Below are 20,274 nucleotides of genomic sequence, written 5' to 3'. Positions count from 1 at the left end.
AAAATGAACTCTTCAGACATTTACAGTGATGATTCCGAATTTGATAGACATGTAAAACAAATAATGCCATCCAAGCCTGTTTAGGCTGCAGTGATGTATGTTGGTGAGAAAAGATGATCTTGGCACTGTGGTATTTTGTTTTGACTAGAAGCTTCCTTATATGGTTTAAGGCCTTGTGGGAATTTAGGACATTGGGCATAAACAACTACAGAAAGGCAATTGTTTCTGAAATGCTGTTGTGTCATACTTTTCAACAACTATTGACAAATTTTTAAAAAGTCTGAAAGGCTGTTTACTGAATGTGAGATAGTTTCCTCTCACAAATAATTAACGTTGACAATGAACAGAAAAGCAATATATCTTTTTTTTCCCTACAGCAGTATCTCAATATATCTTAAACAAACTTAAATGGAATGCAATTATTTAAACCAGATATATATCATATTAACCCTCAAACTGCTTTTTTTGTCAAATCATGTAAAATTATCATTTATCCAGCAGAAAAAGATTAAGTTACTATGCATTGACAACTCATTGTTACCCCTCTTGCTCAAACACAAAATGGAATTCTCCCTTCATGCCCGTGGTGGGTTTAGTGGTAGGTGGGAGGGGAGAATCTTGCAGGGGCCACGAAGTCGGAAACCCACTGACATAAAATCACGTTGCAGTTCCCCCAAAGGTGTGTTGCTCTTCCCACTGACTGGTGGAATGAACGGCATTTGCATTCATTTACATTTCATGAATGCTCATTAAAACAGCTGCCCGCTGGCATCCCATTAGGCCTTCCAATCTTGCCTCATGCCAGCGGTAAATTGCATTGGTCTAAAACCTGATTGAGAAAGAGTGGTGTGCACAAGGTCACTCAATTTGCAATACACTTTGAGGTGAGGGCTACAAAGCCTTTTTGTCATAGTGCTGCACTGCTCCTGATGTGCTGTACACCACTCTGCAGGCCCAGACCTGTTCCTGCTCCATCTCTATGCAAAGCTGGTCTTCATGGACAGCACAATGCTGCTGGGCCCATGAGCCCTCATGTGCCACTGAGTCAGGTCAGTACAGCGCCTGAGGTTGGCGAGTACAGGGTCTCCTTTCCCCTGGTGCGACACACTAGTGTCTATCTGGACAGCAATGTGCTGCAGGACTCCTACAGCTACCACAACAAAGGTCTGATGTTTGGCTGGGAGTGGCGTGCGAGGTGAGGCTGGTGGGAGGGGGTTGGGGGGTGACCTGATGAAGACAAGAAGGGCAAAGTGGAAGGAAGGATTTGCAAGGGTGGGAGGAGAAAGGAGAGGGCTCATGATGGCAGGCAGATGGGCAAGGAGATGGATGAAGAAGATGAACAATGAAAGGTAGAAAGAAAACCATGGGGGGGGGGGGGGAAGCTGGACCCAACAGGGCTGCATAAAAACTCACTAACAAGGATATCAAAACATTGTTTCCCAGAAGGGAATGCAAAAAGACTCCAGATGCAGTGGGTAGATGCCCTAGCGGTGCCTGGGCATCCTGTAGCCCGGGGGTGGGGGGGGGCCTCATTGAGGAGAAGAGTTCTTCTTGAGGCTACTAGCATTTTCCGTCTGGGTTACTGACATCCTGAACAGTCTGGTGAAGACAGGTGGGCTGGAGGGCATGCTTTGAGTGTGCTGGACAGCGGACAGGCAAATCAGTTGCCAGTGCACCAGGTGTTTCGGAGGGGAAGTCACCTGTACATAATTAATGAGGTCTCAAGCGCAGAATCTGCGCGGGATCCCGCCATTTTGGCCAGTGGGAAAGGAGCCGCCCACCACCGCACAGTCTCAAAATTGGACAATTTGGCCATATTGTTAAGGCCATAAGGGAAAATGATCAGAAATAACAGAAAATTGAACCAAGGTGCCAAGTTAGTAATGTTAGATGGTGATGCTCACCTCAAATCAAAATTTACAGAAAAGGAACAAGGTAGTAAAAATGATATGGTCCAAAATCTACATACCAGAAATAAGGTTACATGCCAGGACCAAATCCCTTTTTGTTTAATTTGAAATTATGTTTTTAAGCTTTTACCTAATATATTTTTTACCACCTTGATAGACTGTTTGTAATATTTTTGGTTGTGTTGTTTTAGGGCCTGTATGTTTTTGTGGTATATTTTATCTTGCACAACCAACTTTGCTGGCCAGTTAAAGCAAGCTACAGTATGGAAATCAATGGTCATGCAAGTCCAGGGTCAGCTTATCTCACACCAGGTAGCGGTGCACCATCAGTGGGAGGAGAGATCAGCAAGTCCACTCAAAACCTGATCACTGCAATGGAGGAGGTAACATTTATCAACGCTTTACTTTCATACAAACCTGATTGTGAGGTTGCTTCAGAATACTAGATTCATGTTTATTTTGATGTGTATATGGGTATTCTTGTCGATACATTTTATATAGGTAATAAAATCCCCTTAACAAAATAAGTGAGAAATGCCTTGGATGTACACATCTGATCCTCCTGATGTGATGTTAAAAGTTTGTACTCTAGTACAACTATATATGTAACATTTTAGGAATATTCTGCTCCAGATGCGCCTTGGAGAATGTTGAATGCTGAGAAATTCTTCAAGATGGCTTGAAACAGTAGGACGGTGATGTGTTGGGGACTCTTTCTCTGTGGTAGTTAAACAGGTGTTAGTGGCTCTCGAGCAAGTTGGTGAGCTTCTTCAGATGCTTTCAGTTAAGCTTGTGGTTATTCAGGAAAATGGCACACAACTTTTAATGATTAATTTGTGTCATTGCTTAGTCAAGATGTCTTGTCTTTCATTTGGGTCTATCTCTGCAAACTACAAATTTCATCAACATCTTCATTTACAGTTTTTGTTGCTTTATTAAAATAAATGAGGTAGCACCTCAGTGGAAGAGCAAACAAAAGGGTTGAATGAGTTTTTTAATCATTTATTTACTAATACTGCTCTAATTTCTAACATTACTATCCCCTCTTACATAGTCCCTATCTGTACCTAAATACTACCTAGAACTTAATTCACACCTATTTTAACTTCAGGTTGGCCTTCTCCAAAGTGACCCAAACCTAATTCCTACATGATTTCTTGACAAAAGGCAATTCATTCAGAATGCAATCCCTATTCAGATAAAGTGCTGCCACCCATAACACCACAAGCCCTCCAGATCATTCCCAACCTTTTCAAGCTCCCTGTACACAAGCAAATTGATTTCAAAGTCACCATTCTTACCTTTGAATCCCTCTTGGTCCTCACTGCACCCAATCATGACAAGACTCTTCTTCCTTCTCCCCCCCGCAATCATTTTCTGTTCTACTGTCAGTAGCTTGCACTCTCCTTCCTGTGGTCTCTGTCCCACCATTGTGGAGTTAATTTTTGGGGCCTCCCAAAGTCGGGAACGGAGAAGGGGTGGTCACAAAAATACCAACAAGTCAATTTCAAAAGGCCATTCCCAGTGCCAGCAATAATCACCAGAAGCATGGGAGGCAGGTTGCAAGAGACCCATTTTCCTTCCAATTGAGGTCACATAATCATCGCATTTACAGTGCAGAAGGAGGCCATTCAGCCCATCGAGTCTGCACTTTCTCTTGGAAAGAGGATCCTACTTAAGCCCATGCCTCCACCCTATCCCTGTAACCCAGTAACCCCAGCTAACCTTTTGGACACTAAGCGCAATTTGTCATGTCCAATCCACCTAACTTGCACATCTTTGGACTGTGGGAGGAAACCGGAGCATTCGGACGAAACCCACGCAGACATGGGGTGAATGTGCAAACTCTGCACAGACAGTGACCCAAGCCAAGAATCGAACTTTGGTCCCTGGAGCTGTGAAGCAACGGTGCTAACCACTAAGCTACTATGCTGCCCATCTCATGATTTCCCCAGGTGCAGGGCATCATAGATTACATTTTGCCATCAAGGTACTTAGTGACTGACCATTGAGATCCATCAATGAGAAGGGCTTCCACTCCCTAAAAATCCTATTAGTGTGCAACCACAGCAAGAGCCTCCTCTATGTGTGTGCTCGCTCTTCTGCCAGCTGCCATAAATTCTTCATCTTCTGTAAGTCCAAGTTCCCTCAAATCTTCAGTCCAACTTTCAAAGTGCCTGGGTGAATCCTAGGGGACAAGGGATATCCTTTAAAGAGATGGCGACTCACAAACCTTATCGAGTTCTTTGAGAAGGTGACTGAACAGGTAGACGAGGGTAGAGCAGTTGATGTGGTGTATATGGATTTCAGTAAAGCGTTTGATAAGGTTCCCCACGGTCGTCTATTGCAGAAAATACGGAGGCTGGGGATTGAGGGTGATTTAGAGATGTGGATCAGAAATTGGCTAGTTGAAAGAAGACAGAGAGTGGTAGTTGATGGGAAATGTTCAGAATGGAGTTCAGTTACGAGTGGCGTACCACAAGGATCTGTTCTGGGGCCGTTGCTGTTTGTCATTTTTATAAATGACCTAGAGGAGGGCGCAGAAGGATGGGTGAGTAAATTTGCAGACGTCACTAAAGTCGGTGGAGTTGTAGACAGTGCAGAAGGATGTTGCAGGTTACAGAGGGACATAGATAAGCTGCAGAGCTGGGCTGAGAGGTGGCAAATGGAGTTTAATGTGGAGAAGTGTGAGGTGATTCACTTTGGAAAGAATAACAGAAATGCGGAATATTTGGCTAATGGTAAAATTCTTGGTAGTGTGGATGAGCAGAGGGATCTCGGTGTCCATGTACATAGATCCCTGAAAGTTGCCACCCAGGTTGATAGGGTTGTGAAGAAGGCCTATGGTGTGTTGGCCTTTATTGGTAGAGGGATTGAGTTCCGGAGCCATGAGGTCATGTTGCAGTTGTACAAAACTCTAGTACGGCCGCATTTGGAGTATTGCGTACAGTTCTGGTCGCCTCATTATAGGAAGGACGTGGAAGCTTTGGAACGGGTGCAGAGGAGATTTACCAGGATGTTGCCTGGTATGGAGGGAAAATCTTATGAGGAAAGGCTGATGGACTTGAGGTTATTTTCGTTAGAGAGAAGAAGGTTAAGAGGTGACTTAATAGAGGCATACAAAATGATCAGAGGGTTAGATAGGGTGGACAGCGAGAGCCTTCTCCCGCGGATGGAGGTGGCTAGCACGAGGGGACATAGCCTTAAATTGAGGGGTAATAGATATAGGACAGAGGTCAGAGGTGGGTTTTTACGCAAAGAGTGGTGAGGCCGTGGAATGCCCTACCTGCAACAGTAGTGAACACGCCAACATTGAGGGCATTAAAAAATTTATTGGATAAGCATATGGATGATAAGGGCAAAGTGTAGGTTAGATGGGCTTTAGATTTTTTCCATGTCGGTGCAACATCGAGGGCCGAAGGGCCTGTACTGCGCTGTATCGTTCTATGTTCTATGTTCCCTGTAGTCGCCCTAGACAAAGACATAGAGACAATACAAATAATGCTTGATAAGACAAACGTTGACTAGGTTTTCATGCTTCTGAAGATGCAATTCTGGTGTCCGGGTCAGTAAGATGGTACCTCTCATGGCCTCCTGTAGGGGTCTCAAATACTGTAGTGGTCTGCTGCACTCTTCATAACATAGCCCTCCAGATATATGTAGACCTTGACAATGAGACCCTAGAAGTAAACAGCTCATTTGGGCAGGACCTGGAAGAGGAATGGAGGTGGATGGAGATGATGCTGAACAGAGAGGTGCCCCTATTGCGTGACCAGGTGACCGCCTCCTGGCACCCTGCAGGAAGAAGACCTCCCTTCTCTCCTTCACGGTTTCCAGCATTATCTCCAGGCCAATCTCTTCTTCAGTACCACTAGCAGCATCACTCCCAGAGAGAGTTGAAATTGGTCCCACAATGCACATAACCCATCTCTGTTCCTGTCCTTTTGGCTTATATGTCAGAAAACAAGCCTCCATATCAAATAAAAGCTTTCCCCGCACAAAAATCTTAAATTCAATCAGTTTCTCACCAGAGGCAGGTTCTGACCCAATAACAAACCCAACTCCTATTTACTGTCTCTGCAGTGAAAATGCAGCCCCATAACTCAGACCTGTGGAACTCATTCTCAGTACACCATGAGTGAATCTGACCCCTGTGATACCCATTTGTTGGCACTATGAGGATTTGTAAACTACCACAATGGTGTCTGACATGCATCCATATTTCTGTCTGGAAGTGTACCAGATGTCATATTTGTGAAGAAGTTTGCAGGTGTGCAATGTCTGCTGACAACACTTAAAAGAAGCAAATCCCATTAATATACAATGCTGAATTGATACCAGCATTACTATTTTGGAGCTCTATGTTCCAGCCTAAGACTTCCTTATCCTCACGCAGCTAAAACACATGTCCAACAACATGAACAACCACATCGCGTGCTGCTTAAAATTATCAACTACTTGCATGTAATTGCTGGATTATTGTTTCTAGTTGTTACTGCAATTCAACATTTTGGGTGCTTTTCTGTACTTGTTTAAAGCTTCAATCATCCACAGGGAATTGTCTGGATGGTGCCAAAGTACTTTTTTGGTTATTAAAGGCTTGTGCACAAACCAGTTATTTCCAGTCATTGCTGGGCTAGGACATGGGATTACATCCATTGGGATACAGCACGAAAACAGACCTTTCGACCAAACAATCCATGTAGGGCCTCTTCTTGGCATTGTACAAAGCTGGTCTAATAAGCAAAAGCATGCAGAACAAGACAATCTGCTGGAATGGCGGAGGGGGGGGGGGGGGGGGGGGGGGCTAGACAGGGAAAAGGATCTCAGCAATGTGTTTCCCATTATGGCCAGCACCACCTCCTCCATAGGGTTCTAAACAAGAAAATGTGCCTCTCCTCATGCTTTTGATTCCTCCAGTCTCCTGTTATGTGCTAACTTCGGCAAAAAAAGAAGAAAATGCATTAGTGAGTATCGTGCAATCTATTTTGTGTGATGTGGCCTTGTGGTTGATTAGCTGTTAGTGTGAAGATGCTGTGAAATTCAGATGCAAGACCTGCAACAGTGCTATTTGTGCGAGGGTGGGGTAAATTAAGATTATTGGGTATGATACCTGATTATAAAGATAGTTGGCAGGGGAGTGTTAAAGGTGCAATGAATTGAAAAGGTTAGGAGCTTAGTGGCGCAGTTGGAAGCATATAACATTCGAAGATGCACTTCTTGACCTTGGTGCTTCAGGTAGTTATTGGGTCTACACTCTGGGCATTGATCTCTGCTTCTAACTCTTGCCACTGCCTTATGAACATATGTCCAAAGATGTGCAGGTTGGGTGGATTGGACATATGTCCAAAGGTTAGGTGAGGTGAGTTGAACACGGCTGGTGAACCTTCGTTGCACTTCCTCTATGGCAATAATATCCTTTCTGAGGTAACTGGACCAAAACTGCACACAAAACTCCAGTTGTGGTCTAACCAAGCTTCTATATAATTGAAGCAAGACCTCACTAAAGGCCAACATTCCATTAGCCTTCCTAATAGCTTGCTGCACCTGTATGTTAGCCTTCAGTGACTTACGGATAAGGACACCCTGGTCCATTTGAACATCTACACTTTCAAATGTCTTACCTTCTAGGAAATATTCTGCACATCTGTTCCTTCTACCAATTCCAATGATCAACATTTTTTCAAATTTTACATTTTACATGCTGACCACGGATTACCCAAAGATCACCTGCACCTTACAGAGCATTAAAAATCTAAAACTTTCTGCCAGTTCCTAGATAATGGCTGGAGATAGAGCACAATCACATTTCTAACGTTCAACTTGCTAAGGAATTAATGATTGTTGCATGACTTTTACATGAACAGGCAATTTGGATGTTTCAATACACCATTGTGACACATTAGGGGAATATTTGCTTTGACTGGGGAGCGAGCTCACTGAGAAAGTTGTGTTTTGGAGAGAAAGCGAGAGTGGGATACTGAATTTGCATGATCAGCCATGATCATATTGAATGATGGCACAGGCTTGAAGGGCTGAATGGTCTACTCCTGCACCTATTTTCTATGTTTTGGGCATTATGGGAAGCAGTGGGGGGAATATTCTCAAAATCATAGAATCATAGAATTTACAGTGCAGAAGGAGGCCATTCGGCCCATCAAGTCTGCACCGGCTCTTGGAAAGAGCACCCCACCCAAGTCCACACCTCCACCTTATCCCGTAACCCAGTAACCCAACCTAAACTTTTTAGACACTAAGGGCAATTTATCATGGCCAATCCACCTAACCTGCACATCTTTGGACTGTGGGAGGAAACCGGAGCACCCTGAGAAAACCACACAGACATGGGGAGAGCATGCAGACTCCTCACGGACAGTGACCCAAGCCAGGAATCGAACATGGGACCCTGGAGCTGTGAAGCAACTGTGCTAACCATTGTGTTACCATGCCTCGGCTACCATGCCCGTGCTACCACTGTGCTTACCATTTTGCAAAATGGTAAGAAGCTGGAAAATGGCTCCCTGACCAGCTTCACTCTCCGTTCTCACCACCAACCTCTGGACTGTTCCTAAATGAAACGTTTTTAGAAATGTAAATTGTTGCGATAATAAAAGGAAAGACCTTTCCTGGCATGATGAATGCCAAGGTTCTTGAAAGCCAGTAGTTAGCACCCATGCTTGTTCAATGCATATGCATGAACTCCAACTTCTCATACCCACTTAACAATACCAACATAAAGTGCAACCATCATTAATGACCAGCTCACACTATTTTCTGATACTGTGCTGGGGGTGTACGGGAGGGTAGCAAGGGCTCACCGCACTCTTTGGAGTGGCTCATACTTTGTTGTTAGCATGCAGCAGAGGTCGTGCCTAGTAAATCTCTTCAAAAGGCAGTCTAAGCTGGGTGAGGGCAGTTGTCAGGTCTCCTACCTTCCCAACATAGTGCAGCTACAAGAGCTGGTCAGAGGCTGGGAATTTGACAGAGTAACTCAGCTCCTTACTCCCCAAAGCCTGTCTGTAAGGCGCAATTCAGGACTGTGATGGAATATTCATTGTTTGCCTGGATGAGTGTAGCTTCAACGACACTCAAGAAGCTTGACACCATCCAGGACAAAGCAGCGCTCTTGATTCGCACCCCATCCACCCAATAAGCATTCACTCCTTCCACGATTGATGCACAGTGACAGTAGTCTATACCATCGATAAGATGCACTGCAGCAACCCACCAAGACTCCTTTGCCAGCCCCTTCCAAACACACAATCTCTACCATCTGAACGGACAAGAGCATCAGATGCATTGGAATTTCCTCTCCCTGTCATATATCTTCCTGACTTTGTGTTGCTGGGTCAAAATCATGGAACATGTAGAGCTAAACAACATTCAAAAGATGTCCTAGTCACCCACTGCTTCCGAACCCATCTCCAGCTGGACTAAGACAGGTCAGGATGAGAGGGTGAGGCATCTCTTCCTCACTATAATTCAACTTTTTAAAAAGATCTTTCACAGGATGTGAACGCCCCTGTCTCCAGCATTTTTGATGTCCATAATTCAAAACAGCACAAATTTGCCGTAGGTTTCTTGGGAAATTCAATGTAATAGTTGGTGTAGATCCCCGGCTGTGGGAAGGAGTAATCAGAAGAATGCACTGTAAGCAGTTGAAGCAGCCGTGGTCTCCTCTGCTGAAGATGTGCGCTGAGCATGAGCTCTTTATCACTAATACAGTTTCCCGTCTCCATAATCGCAAGTCACCTTGGATGCACCCCCATTCTGTGCATTGGCATCTGATAAACTTTATCATCACCAGGCAGTGGGACAGCAGAATGTGTTTGTAACAAAAGCCATGTGCACACTTGATTGCTTGACTGACCACCAAATTACCATTTCACAGTTAAACATCAAAATCTATGCTCTTTGGCTGAATCAGAAAGCAGACACACATCAGTCATATGCAGACCACAAACACAGGAAGTGATTCTATGATGTTCTGAAATCTGCCTATGGACTCCAGTCTACTCGTTGATCTAGTTTGGGTGCCGGTTTAGTTCACTTGGCTGGACAGCTGGTTCACGATGCAGAGCAAGGCCAGTAGTACGGGTTCAATTCCCGTATCGGCTGAGGTTATTCTTGAAGGCCCTGCCTTCTCAACCTTGCCCCTCGCCTGAGGTGTGGTGATCCTCAGGTTAAATCATCAACAGTCAGCTCTCCCCCTCAAAGAGGAAAGCAGCCTATGGTCATCTGGAACTATGGCGACTTTACCTTTTACTAGTTGATCACCAATTTTGGGTGTTAATAGGTCAACACTGCTCACAGCAAAAGCCCAAATCCTGGAAAGAATGGTGGAACATTTGAACCACATCCTCAATTGACCTGTCCAAAGCTTTTGACACAGTCAGCCATGAGGACCTTTGGAAGGTAATGGAGAAATTTGGATGCCCTGCAAAATTCATCACAATGCTTAAACAGTTCCATGACAGCATGCTCATATGTGTCCTGGTTGAGGTGGAGCTCCTGACCCATTACCAGACATTAATGGCATTAAACAGGATTGTGTGCTAGTACCAATCCTCTTCATGTTTCTCTCTGCCATATACACAAATGCCTTTCATGACGGTGATCCTTGCATTGAAATCAGGTATCACAAGGACAGGAAGCTGCTTAAACCGAGCCAACTCCAGGCAAAAACCAAGGCCACTGAAGACATGATTCACAATTTCCTGTTAATGATGGTGCATCGCTTCCAGTTCAGAGCTGGACATGCAGTGTAGAATGGACTTGTTCTGCAAAGCATGCCACAACCTCAACCTTCTGATCAGCACAAAGAAAACTGAAGTAATTTAAAAGCCTGCTCCGGAAAGTTCTACCTTGAGGTTACAGTTCAGGACTAGAACTTACCAACAGTGGGTAAGTTAATTTATCCCGCCAGCCACACTCTCTCTCGAGTTGTCGATATTGACGGCAAGACACATGCAGGAATTGCCAAAATTAGGGTAGCTGTTAGCGGACTTCAAACACCAGTCTGGGAACAAACAGCAGTAGGTCTGTCAAGAAAACTGAAAGTCTATAGAGCAGTCCTACAACTCTCCTCCATGCAGGTGAGATTTGGATTGTATACCAGCTTCATGCCAAGATGCTCAACCAGTTTCACTTGAGCTGCCTTTGGAAGCTTCTGCAGATCAGTTGCAGTACAAAATACCAGAGGCTGAGGTGCTTATCCAAGCTGGTGTGTCATGGATCCATACCATGGTCAGGATTTTCTGGTGTCACCAATGGCTGCTTTCCATATTTTCCGGTCCCGCTTATGCCAATTCCTGCCATATGCAAAACCCACAAATCCCTTCCCACATTGAGACAGTCACAACTGAGTTGGAATGGTTATGTAACCAGAATGCCTGGCACTGGCTTACCAAAGTGAACTTCTATGTTGGGTCTGGTGTGTGCTCTCATGGCAGTCAATGGATGGAGGCGCTAAGAGGATACTCTGAATGTTTCACCTAGGAATTTTGAAATAGACTTGGAGAAGTTTACCCGGGATCACTGCACCTGGCACAACCAAATAGAAAGATGGGGCTCTTTCAAAACAAGCATACATCAAAAGCACAGAGAAAAAATGCAAAGAGGAAATTCCTACCCAAAACTCAATTGTCGGCGGTATCCTCTCCTATTTGCAGCAGAACCTTTCTGACACAGATTGGTCTATGCAGTCACCTGTCCACCTATCGGAAACTGACAAAGCGCACCAGATGATTAATATGGTCACCTTCACACCAAAGGATGAACAAATGAAGATGCATTGCTGCTTAAAGCATTACAGCTGGGGATTAGGACGTGATTTCACAAATCTTAAATTATTTTTTTTAATGCTATTCCTTTCTCAGGGTTACAAAGCCAATGTGCAGAGTGAACAGGGCAAACCCTTAATCCATCTCCTTGCTTGCTCCAAAAACCAATTCAGATTCAAACTTAATCCAATTTATGGTCCCCACAAAAGAGGCATATTAGATCCAAGCTGACAAGAACAGGCTTAACACCTGATCTCACGCTTGATCCTACGCTTGATCTTCATCGCCAGGCCGAGAAGTTTTAAATTGTTGCCAGCTTTCAGCAGAATGAGGGAAGTTACACAATGTGCTACTAAGGGTTAAAGTGTTTGTTATATACAGGTGTAGTTTAAAAATGTGTTGAATATATCAGCCAATTTAAATTGTTAATCATTAACTAACCATGGTTGGATTGTTGTTTCAACTTCTGCTGCAGTTTATGTGTTTGACCAGAGACATAAAATAAACAGTGACTAATTGATGTAGTTAATTAGTTACAGAAAGCTCCATATTGGTGAAAGCCTAACGGTGCATAAGTATTATTATGCCATTTATGCATGGAGAAGCTTGAGGAGATGAACCTGGTTTTATGACTTACGTTTGGCCAGTATTCCTACTTCGCGCAAGAGCTTTGAACAGATGGATGATAACTACTGATATCCTTCCGGGAGTGAGGAGTCTAAATGTTGAAGAAGCCTGAGAGTCAGGATTTCTCCACACACTGTGCAGTTTTAACTCCGTAGCATCAACGTGTCAGCCATCTACTCTGTTGGGCATGAATTCCATTTGGGCAGAAAGCTGGTCAATTAAGGTCTTGGGACCAGATAGATATGGGGTTGCTCTGTTGGTGGGGGATGTGTGCGGGAGGGACAGAGTGAAATGAGGCTTGCTAACTCTGCTATCCTGAGGAGGGTGGATGACTAGGGTCAAGGGCCTCATGGGGCATGGGGTCTTAAAGAGGGAAATCAAAGACCTGGTGGGGGTGTAAATAGTGGCGCGAGGGGAGTAAATGAAGGCCTGTTTGGGATTTCAGGGGTATGACAAGGATGAGACGACTAGTTGTCTTCCAGCGGCAGTGTTATTGGAGACCTAGGGAAAGATTGTGGGCCAAGAAATGGGCTGGAGGCCCAGGGGTAGGATGAAGGTCTGGTTTTGGGGTGGGAGGGGAAACTGTTGTGGGGAGGTCGGAGGCCGGGTTGGGGGTGGGTTAATGGGACAGGAAGCCTCATGGGAATGGTTGGAGGGGAAAGCACCAGTTTGCAAGCACACTGGTTCCAGGAGGTGCAAGGTTTAAAGGCCCATGCTCCCTCTAGCTATCAAATTCTCACTAGAATGAGTTTCACACCCTCATAATCATTTTAATAGTACCAATCTGCCACTTTGGCCTCAGTTTAAACCAGAAGTGAGACAGGATTGTGCCTGAAGTTTGATTTCTCAGACGCCACTAATCCCAAGCCTGCCTGTTATTCTTTAGGTTCAAATTCCCTACTCATGGAGATGAGATGTAAAATTGGTCTTCGAATACAACACAAGGCCAATTGGGGATTCTGTTTTATTTCATGCTGGATTTTCTTTTCCATTCACTTCATAGTCTCTGTGTATGTGTTGTTGACAGGCTGGCAGAGTTTTAATATGGGTGAGTGCATGGATTTGGGTGTGAGTCAGAGGAATTTAGATTGAAAAATATGAGCACTTTGGGAATCCAGCTCCAACCCACTGCCTTCCAGCGCATTAGGCAGTGTTCGCAGAAACACCTCACAAGAGAAGGGTTGTTCATTTCAATATGTTCATAGTTCAACTACAACAATAATAACATTGTTTTTGCAATTTAACGATCGGCCCATGGGTCTCATGGGCTCCCTGGAAATCACCAGTGAAAGCTAGGTGAGAACACAGCAGCAATCGAGGGCAATGATGTAACAAGGCCATACGTTACAATAATCTCAGACCAGACCCCAATAGTTGCTGGGCCGAAATCCCAATATTTTAGTTTATTTTCTAAGACTGTATGGAAAGAATGATTCGCCCCAGGAGTAATGGCTCACAAAATAGGGCTGTGGTAGTTTAAAACAAAAATGTATTCCGAATACAATATGAAACTCTAACTTCACACCTGAAAAGAATAGCTTACAATTACTAAAACAATGCTGCTCAATTCCCCAATAAACAAAAAAGGGAACATACAGCTCTCAATCAGCAAGGCATAGAGTAATCCTAGCTTTGCAGAACAGACTTGAACTCAAGTTAGAACCCCTTCAGACTCTGGCTAAGTATCTTCAAATAGCTGCTTTAACTAGGTTGTTTCAGCCTCTTCCTTGTCTTCAGACAAGACTGCTCTGCTTAAAAAATAAATACGCTTTTTTAAAAAAACTATCCTACTGGAACGAAAGCTGCCTTTACTTGTGGACTCTGTGGTAGTCAGATCAGACTTCTTCAAAAGCCATCTCAAAAAATAGCTCCACCCAGCACTGACATCATCTCCCCAAGCTGAAAAACAGATTACGATTCCAGAAACTGAAAGCACATTAACTCCCCAGGGACTGTCCGAGGGGCAAAATGGTCTGTTCCTGTGCTGTAATATTCTTTGTTCTCTTTGTATACTAATTAAGCTTTTAAGGCTTAATAAATATTTTGTCCTTGGTGTTAAATCTAATTACCATCCCTGTGATCTGTTCCTCCACATTTTATTTTTTTAAAAGTTACGGGGCGGGATTTACCCCTTCCCGGCGGGGCGGAGGGTCCTGCCAGGATGGAGTGGCGTTAACTACTCCGGTGTCGAGCCGCCCAAAAGGTGCGAAATCCTCCGCAACTTCAGGGGCTAGGCCGGCGGCGGAATGGTTTGCGCCCCACTCGCCGGCGGGAAAGGGGCTTGGCTCCATGCCAACCAGCGCCGAAGGGCCTCCGCCAGCCGGCGCGGGTTGGCGCATGCGTAGGAGCGCCAGCGCATGCTGACATCATCCCCGTGCATGCACAGAGGGCTTCGTTTCCGCACTGGGAATGGCGGACCGGTACAGCCTCCGGTGCAGAAGGATAGAGTGCCCCTACGGCACAGGCTGGCCCGTGGATTGGTGGGCCCCGATCGCGGGCCAGGACACCGTGGGGGCACCCCCCGGGGCCAGATCCCCCCCCAAGAACCCTGGCATCCGCCCGTGCCGCCAGGTCCCGCCAGTAAGGGACCTACTCGAATTTACGCTGGTGAGACTGGCAACAGAAGGGTGGGACTTTGACCCATCATGGGCCAGAGAATTCGGGCAGCCCCATCGCCCATTGAGTCGCGCCGGTCCCTGCCATTTTCCAAGGCGGGTGGGCTGATTTTTGATGGGCCGGAGAATTAGGAGGATGGCGAGGGCCGGATTCACGCTGACCCCTGGCAATTCTCCGACCCGGTGGGGTGTCAGAGAATCCCGCCCATGGTCTTTTAAGCCAGGGTTCCATTATGGGATTTTCTAGTCCAGGTCCAGCAGCTACATGGATCGTAACACATTGGAAATGTAAACAGTGGAATGCATTGAAAGTTAAAAACAGAAAAACAAGGGGCACTTTTTTCTAAAGTATTGTGTGGTGACTTTCAATTTCAAAGCAAATTGCTCATCAATAAATGGCATGCTGTTCAAGCACACTTCTTTGTCCTGGATGGGTTCTTGCTCCCACGTTGTTGTTGGAGCTGCACTCATTGCCTTTTTTGTTTGCTCTAAATATGGCCGTCAATAAGGTTGCCTTTCTTAATATGGGTATCAGTATGATATGCTCTCAGAGTCTCCAGGTATCGAATGATACCGCCACAAGGTTCAATCGGGTATCAATTAAAGAGCCAAACAACCAGTTAGTTAGTTCAAGATTAATGGTACTTTATTTACACACAAGATTAACTTACACATGCAACATAAGCACTACATGTTGAAGTACACCTAACAACTATGATAACCTGCACTTAACTTCAGGCACCTGGTTTAGGTCAGAGGAACAGTGGCCCTCATTCGAATCTGGGTCTACTGGGTCTGGAGAAGTAACTGCTCCTCAACTGGGCTCATCCGTCTGGTAGCGAGCGTTGAACTTGAACTTGCTTCTGGTGGTGGTGCTGCGATTGGCGATGGACTCTGCTCTTTCTAAGAAGCACTTGAGAACAAGGAAATAACCTCTTTAAAAAAAAACTGTGGTTAGCAAACCACCTGCTCCCCTGAGTGAATGGATCTCTGCAGAGCTAGATAAATAAACATTCTTTATTCATCTGCCACAACCTAACAATTGAAAAGCTTTTATCAGGCAATGGTGCGTGATTTTGAATGTAAACAATGCCGTTCAAAGCTTTTAGCCTTCTAGATATACACACAGTCTTCAATACTTTAAAATCACTTCAAAGGTTTCCACCATATTAAAGGGAACACTTTTACATTCATCTCACAGATCCGTGAATTCGCCATATTGACAGACTGTTCAAAAGGTTTCGGGGTGCAGATGAAAACATTTTCACTTTATTGTGAGAAACATACATTTTTAGATACTGACTATTTAGAGGTTTTAAAGGCTGCAGATGGAGAGAGCAGCCAAATGAACCCCATCCCAGGAAAGACCTCTGGCCAGCGCCTCTCCAGCCGAGCATAGGCCCCCCTGACTCCCACCTCCCATGAACAACCGCTAGAGGCAATTTTAGGCAAGGTACTTGCCCCCTTGAAACTCTTGGACTGCATGGTGCCAGGTCCACGTTCCTCAGGACTTTCACTAATTCACGTTAGCGTGACTCTTGGCTGGCGGGGGAGTGGGCGCGGCACCCCAGCTGGCGGGTGAATCGGGCACCCTTCTGGTCAGTGACATGCTGAAGAGTTCTGATGAGATATTCTCATGTTCTCATTGGGTGAGGTGGGCAGCTCATTGGGGATGTCAGGTTTCCTGTTATGGCCAGTGGGATGGGCTAGGAGACTCGTGACTTGTTTGACACCCAGCACAAATCCCAATTTTGGCCTGACGTGGGATTCAGTGGACCATCATGAATCCCACATTTAGCAGAGAGGCCCAGAGAATCCAGCCAGTGTGTCTGGAATCTGCGCCCAATGAGAGTTTCTCTCTCACTTTCTTTCTCTCTGTCTCTCTCTCTCACTGTCTCTCTCGCTCACAGTCTCACAATCCTATCCTATTAATTATCCCAACATGTGCCAAAAAATTAATCCCTGTGACCTTCAAAATTTACCTGCAACACAATCACACACAATTATTTCACCATCAAAGTTGCCTTCCCCTTGAGAGGGATTTTATTTTCTGAGCTGTTACAGTTCTTTCGATTGTGCGATTTCATACAAATCCAATCCACAGCACACACGAGAGAGTATTCTAACTGAGCCCATCCTGGAATTCCGACAAGTGGGAGAGCTCCTTTCCCTCCCCATCCCCCACACCAAGAGCCTTGGGAGTTCTTTTGAACACTGAACAAAACTGCTTGTGATAGAAACTAAAACTTGGAAGATGCATTTGTGAATTCATTCCAAGAGCATAACTGTTTTATTTCCAGTGCGTTTTTCTCCTTGTGGAATGGAATTAGATTTTATATGCTGCATGCACAGGAACTGGAAAAATTATATGCAACATGCCTGATTTTTACAGTGGAGGTATTAACTGCCTTGATGTCCGTCCACGCATCATGATAATTTTAGGGGAAAAAAACCATGTTGAACATATGTCCCTCCATGCATATTAATTATACCTATAAAGGTTCTGCTTATACTCGATGAAACCTGCAGAATTCTGAAAAGGAAGGATGTGAAATGGCTTGGCCAGGAGTCAAGTGGACTATTGCCTTGGAGACATGATTGGTCAACAAACCTTAGTGGGTGTGGAGGGGTCCAACTGACATAAACAAGACTGGGCAAAACATTCAGCATTGGGAATGAAAGGAGTTTCCACAGGTATCGGGGAAAAGACAGGTGTGTTTGCACCCCCATTATAATGATCTTTATTGTCACAAGTAGGCTTAATGTGCAGAAATCCCTAGTCACCACATTCCGGCGCCAGTTCGGGTACACAGAGGGAGAATTCAGAATGTCCAAATTACTTAACAGCACGTCTTTCAGGACCAGTGGGAGGAAATCGGAGCACCGGGAGGAAACCAACGCAGACACGGGGAGAACGTACAGACTCTGCACAGACAGTGAACCAGCTGGGAGTCGAACCTGGCGCTGTGAAGCCACAATGTTAACCACTGTGCTATTGTGCTGCCCATTAGTGATTTGTGCACTGTTAAACATTTAAAAAAACAACTCCTGGTACTCACTGTTTAGACACATACGTGAAATACAACCATTCAGACCATCAGTTGTGCCATCGCCAGTACGAGTTTGACCTTCAGCAGAAAAGCATTCAACTCTATTGTCATTTTCCATCTGCGACTGAATCAAGGTGAAAATTCCAGGGACTCAGAGGGCATGAAGTGCTATCATAGAGCTAGACTCTCCTCTTGGAGTTCGAAAGGAATTCTCCCCAATGCCATGCGATTACTGAAACCCTACCTCATTTTCGTACATCAGTTGCAATACAAGACAGGTTCCTGGGCTAACATTTTCTGCTTTCAAATGGGAGTCTGCCACTGAGATTGTGAAAGATCCCAGTAATGCTAGACTGAAACCAGCAATGCAACATCATAAGAGATAACCAGTCATTTGAAGAGGCAGAAAAGTCCAAAGGAGAAGAAGAAGAAATCTTTGTAAAGTTTCAGCCAAGGCCTTGACCTTGCTGTGAAGCCGAAATGGAAGGAGGCCTCCACTCGGCTCACATGGGCCATTTGTCTATTCAGAAAGTTTAGCACCTCACTGCTACTAGTCTGGGCTCACAATCATCTTTCCCAAGGTACTCCTGTGGAAGTTGGATGGGATGGAAATGGGCCAGGAAGCTGAGCCCACCCTTTGGTGACATCTGTGTGCAGTAGCTAAGGCAGGGATGTCTGTCAATAGTCCCATTATGGACAAGGCATTGGAAGTTCAAATTGTCGGGTGGTGGTATTACACCACATTGCCTGGTTTGCCTGTCTTTTCCACTATTATTCAGCCTGCACATTCCCTTGCTGTAATTTCCAGTGTTATAACAGAGGGAAATCTAGTCCATAATTTCAATGCTGAAATATAAGTGTTGCCACCAATAGAATAAGAAATATCTTTAGTGATAGCAGCTAGTAATGAAATGAAACTCTGCCTGAATTTCATTTCCCTTTTAACTAACAGTAAAGCAATACATGTTTCAGGATATTCCAGAAATAGCAAAATGGTGCAGTACATCTAATGTTACTCTTTAAGGAGTTGTTTTCTTCTAGAACCAGCTGTATAGAGCAGATTTGCTTGGCTGCTTTTAGTGAACATGTTGTCCATAAGTGGGTGTTAACATTTTCCACCACATTCTGCAGGCATCCAGATAAATAAGTATATGTGTGTTCACACAAATTTCATGCAGTTTTATAGACACATGCATCATGTTCTTCCCTGTGAGACAGAGAGTGTTATAGTGCTGCTGTATTTCATTTAAAACCAGCAACTTCCAAAAAATGTTCAGTATTGTTTTGGAATACTAAGCTCTAGGTATGAAATAGTCACAATAAGGGCAGCACTTACATGTTTAAAAAGGTGAGTGAATTATTGTTCAAAATAATGCTCTTGTTTCAAAGCACTATGCTGTATAGTACGGGACACCATAGGAGTCTCCCATCATCAGCAGGCACAGAACAAAGATCGAAAGTGGACTCGCTGGAGGAAGCACCATATTGGTCTGTTCCTCAGTACCCTTCATCAGGGCAGAATGGTAGCAGGTCAGTTGCTTTCCCTCTGAGCAAGGAAGGTGTGTAGCATTGAGATCAAAGGAAAGAGGATAAAAAGTACATATATTGTACAATTATGAGGTTTATAAGATTATTATATTTTGGACACTAGCTTTAAATTTAGGGTAAAATGAAGAGGGTCATGTAACCTGTTCTGAAGTTTTCCTGACTGTAAACCAGGGTGGATTGATCACCAGAGATCAAAGGAAGTCTTAGATTGTTTTCCTGAGAAGAAGATGCAAGATATTTATGCTTGAAGAAAATGGCAGCAGCCTCTGAGTTTGCCTCAGAGTAGACCCCGACTCTCCCAAAGGCCCAGCAAGGCGTGAGAGGTATCAGGCTATAAATAGTTGTGCTGCAAATTATCCATTTATTTCTAAGGTGAAAAGGAGTTGAGGTCAAACATAGCTAATTAATATTTGGATTTGAATTGGTTTATTGTCACGTGTACCGAGGTACAGTGAAAAGTATTTTCTGCGAGCAGTTCAACAGATCATCAAGTACATGAAAATAAAATTAAAATAAAATACATGATAGGGCAACACAAGGTACACAATGTAACTACATAAACCCCGGCATCGGGTGAAGCATATAGGGGTGTAATGTTAATCAGGTCAGTCCATAAGAGGGTCGTTTAGGAGTCTGGAAAGAACGGGGACGAAGCTGTTTTTGCGTATTTGTGCGTGTTCTCAGACTTTTGTATCTCCTGCCTGATAGAAGAGGTTGGAAGATTGAGTAAGCCGGGTGGGAA

At 44.6% G+C, this 20,274-nt stretch overlaps 1 protein-coding gene across 6 annotated transcripts in view; it reads left to right on the top strand.

The window, feature by feature from the left end:
• The window catches only part of adgrv1 (adhesion G protein-coupled receptor V1), an 838,553-nt gene that overhangs the window by 795,151 nt on the left and 23,128 nt on the right, over positions 1 to 20,274 (top strand). For all 6 annotated transcript variants that reach the window (XM_038805279.1, XM_038805282.1, XM_038805283.1 and 3 more), the window contains one exon: positions 2,102 to 2,293. In XM_038805279.1, coding sequence (XP_038661207.1) covers positions 2,102 to 2,293 — 192 coding nt within the window. The remainder of the gene's footprint in view (positions 1 to 2,101; positions 2,294 to 20,274) is intronic.

This window comes from Scyliorhinus canicula, chromosome 8 (assembly GCF_902713615.1).
Source record: "Scyliorhinus canicula chromosome 8, sScyCan1.1, whole genome shotgun sequence".
In the NCBI taxonomy this organism is placed as follows: Eukaryota; Metazoa; Chordata; class Chondrichthyes; order Carcharhiniformes; family Scyliorhinidae; genus Scyliorhinus; species Scyliorhinus canicula.
Note: the sequence above shows the minus strand (reverse complement) of the source record. Positions and strands in the feature narration are given on the sequence as shown.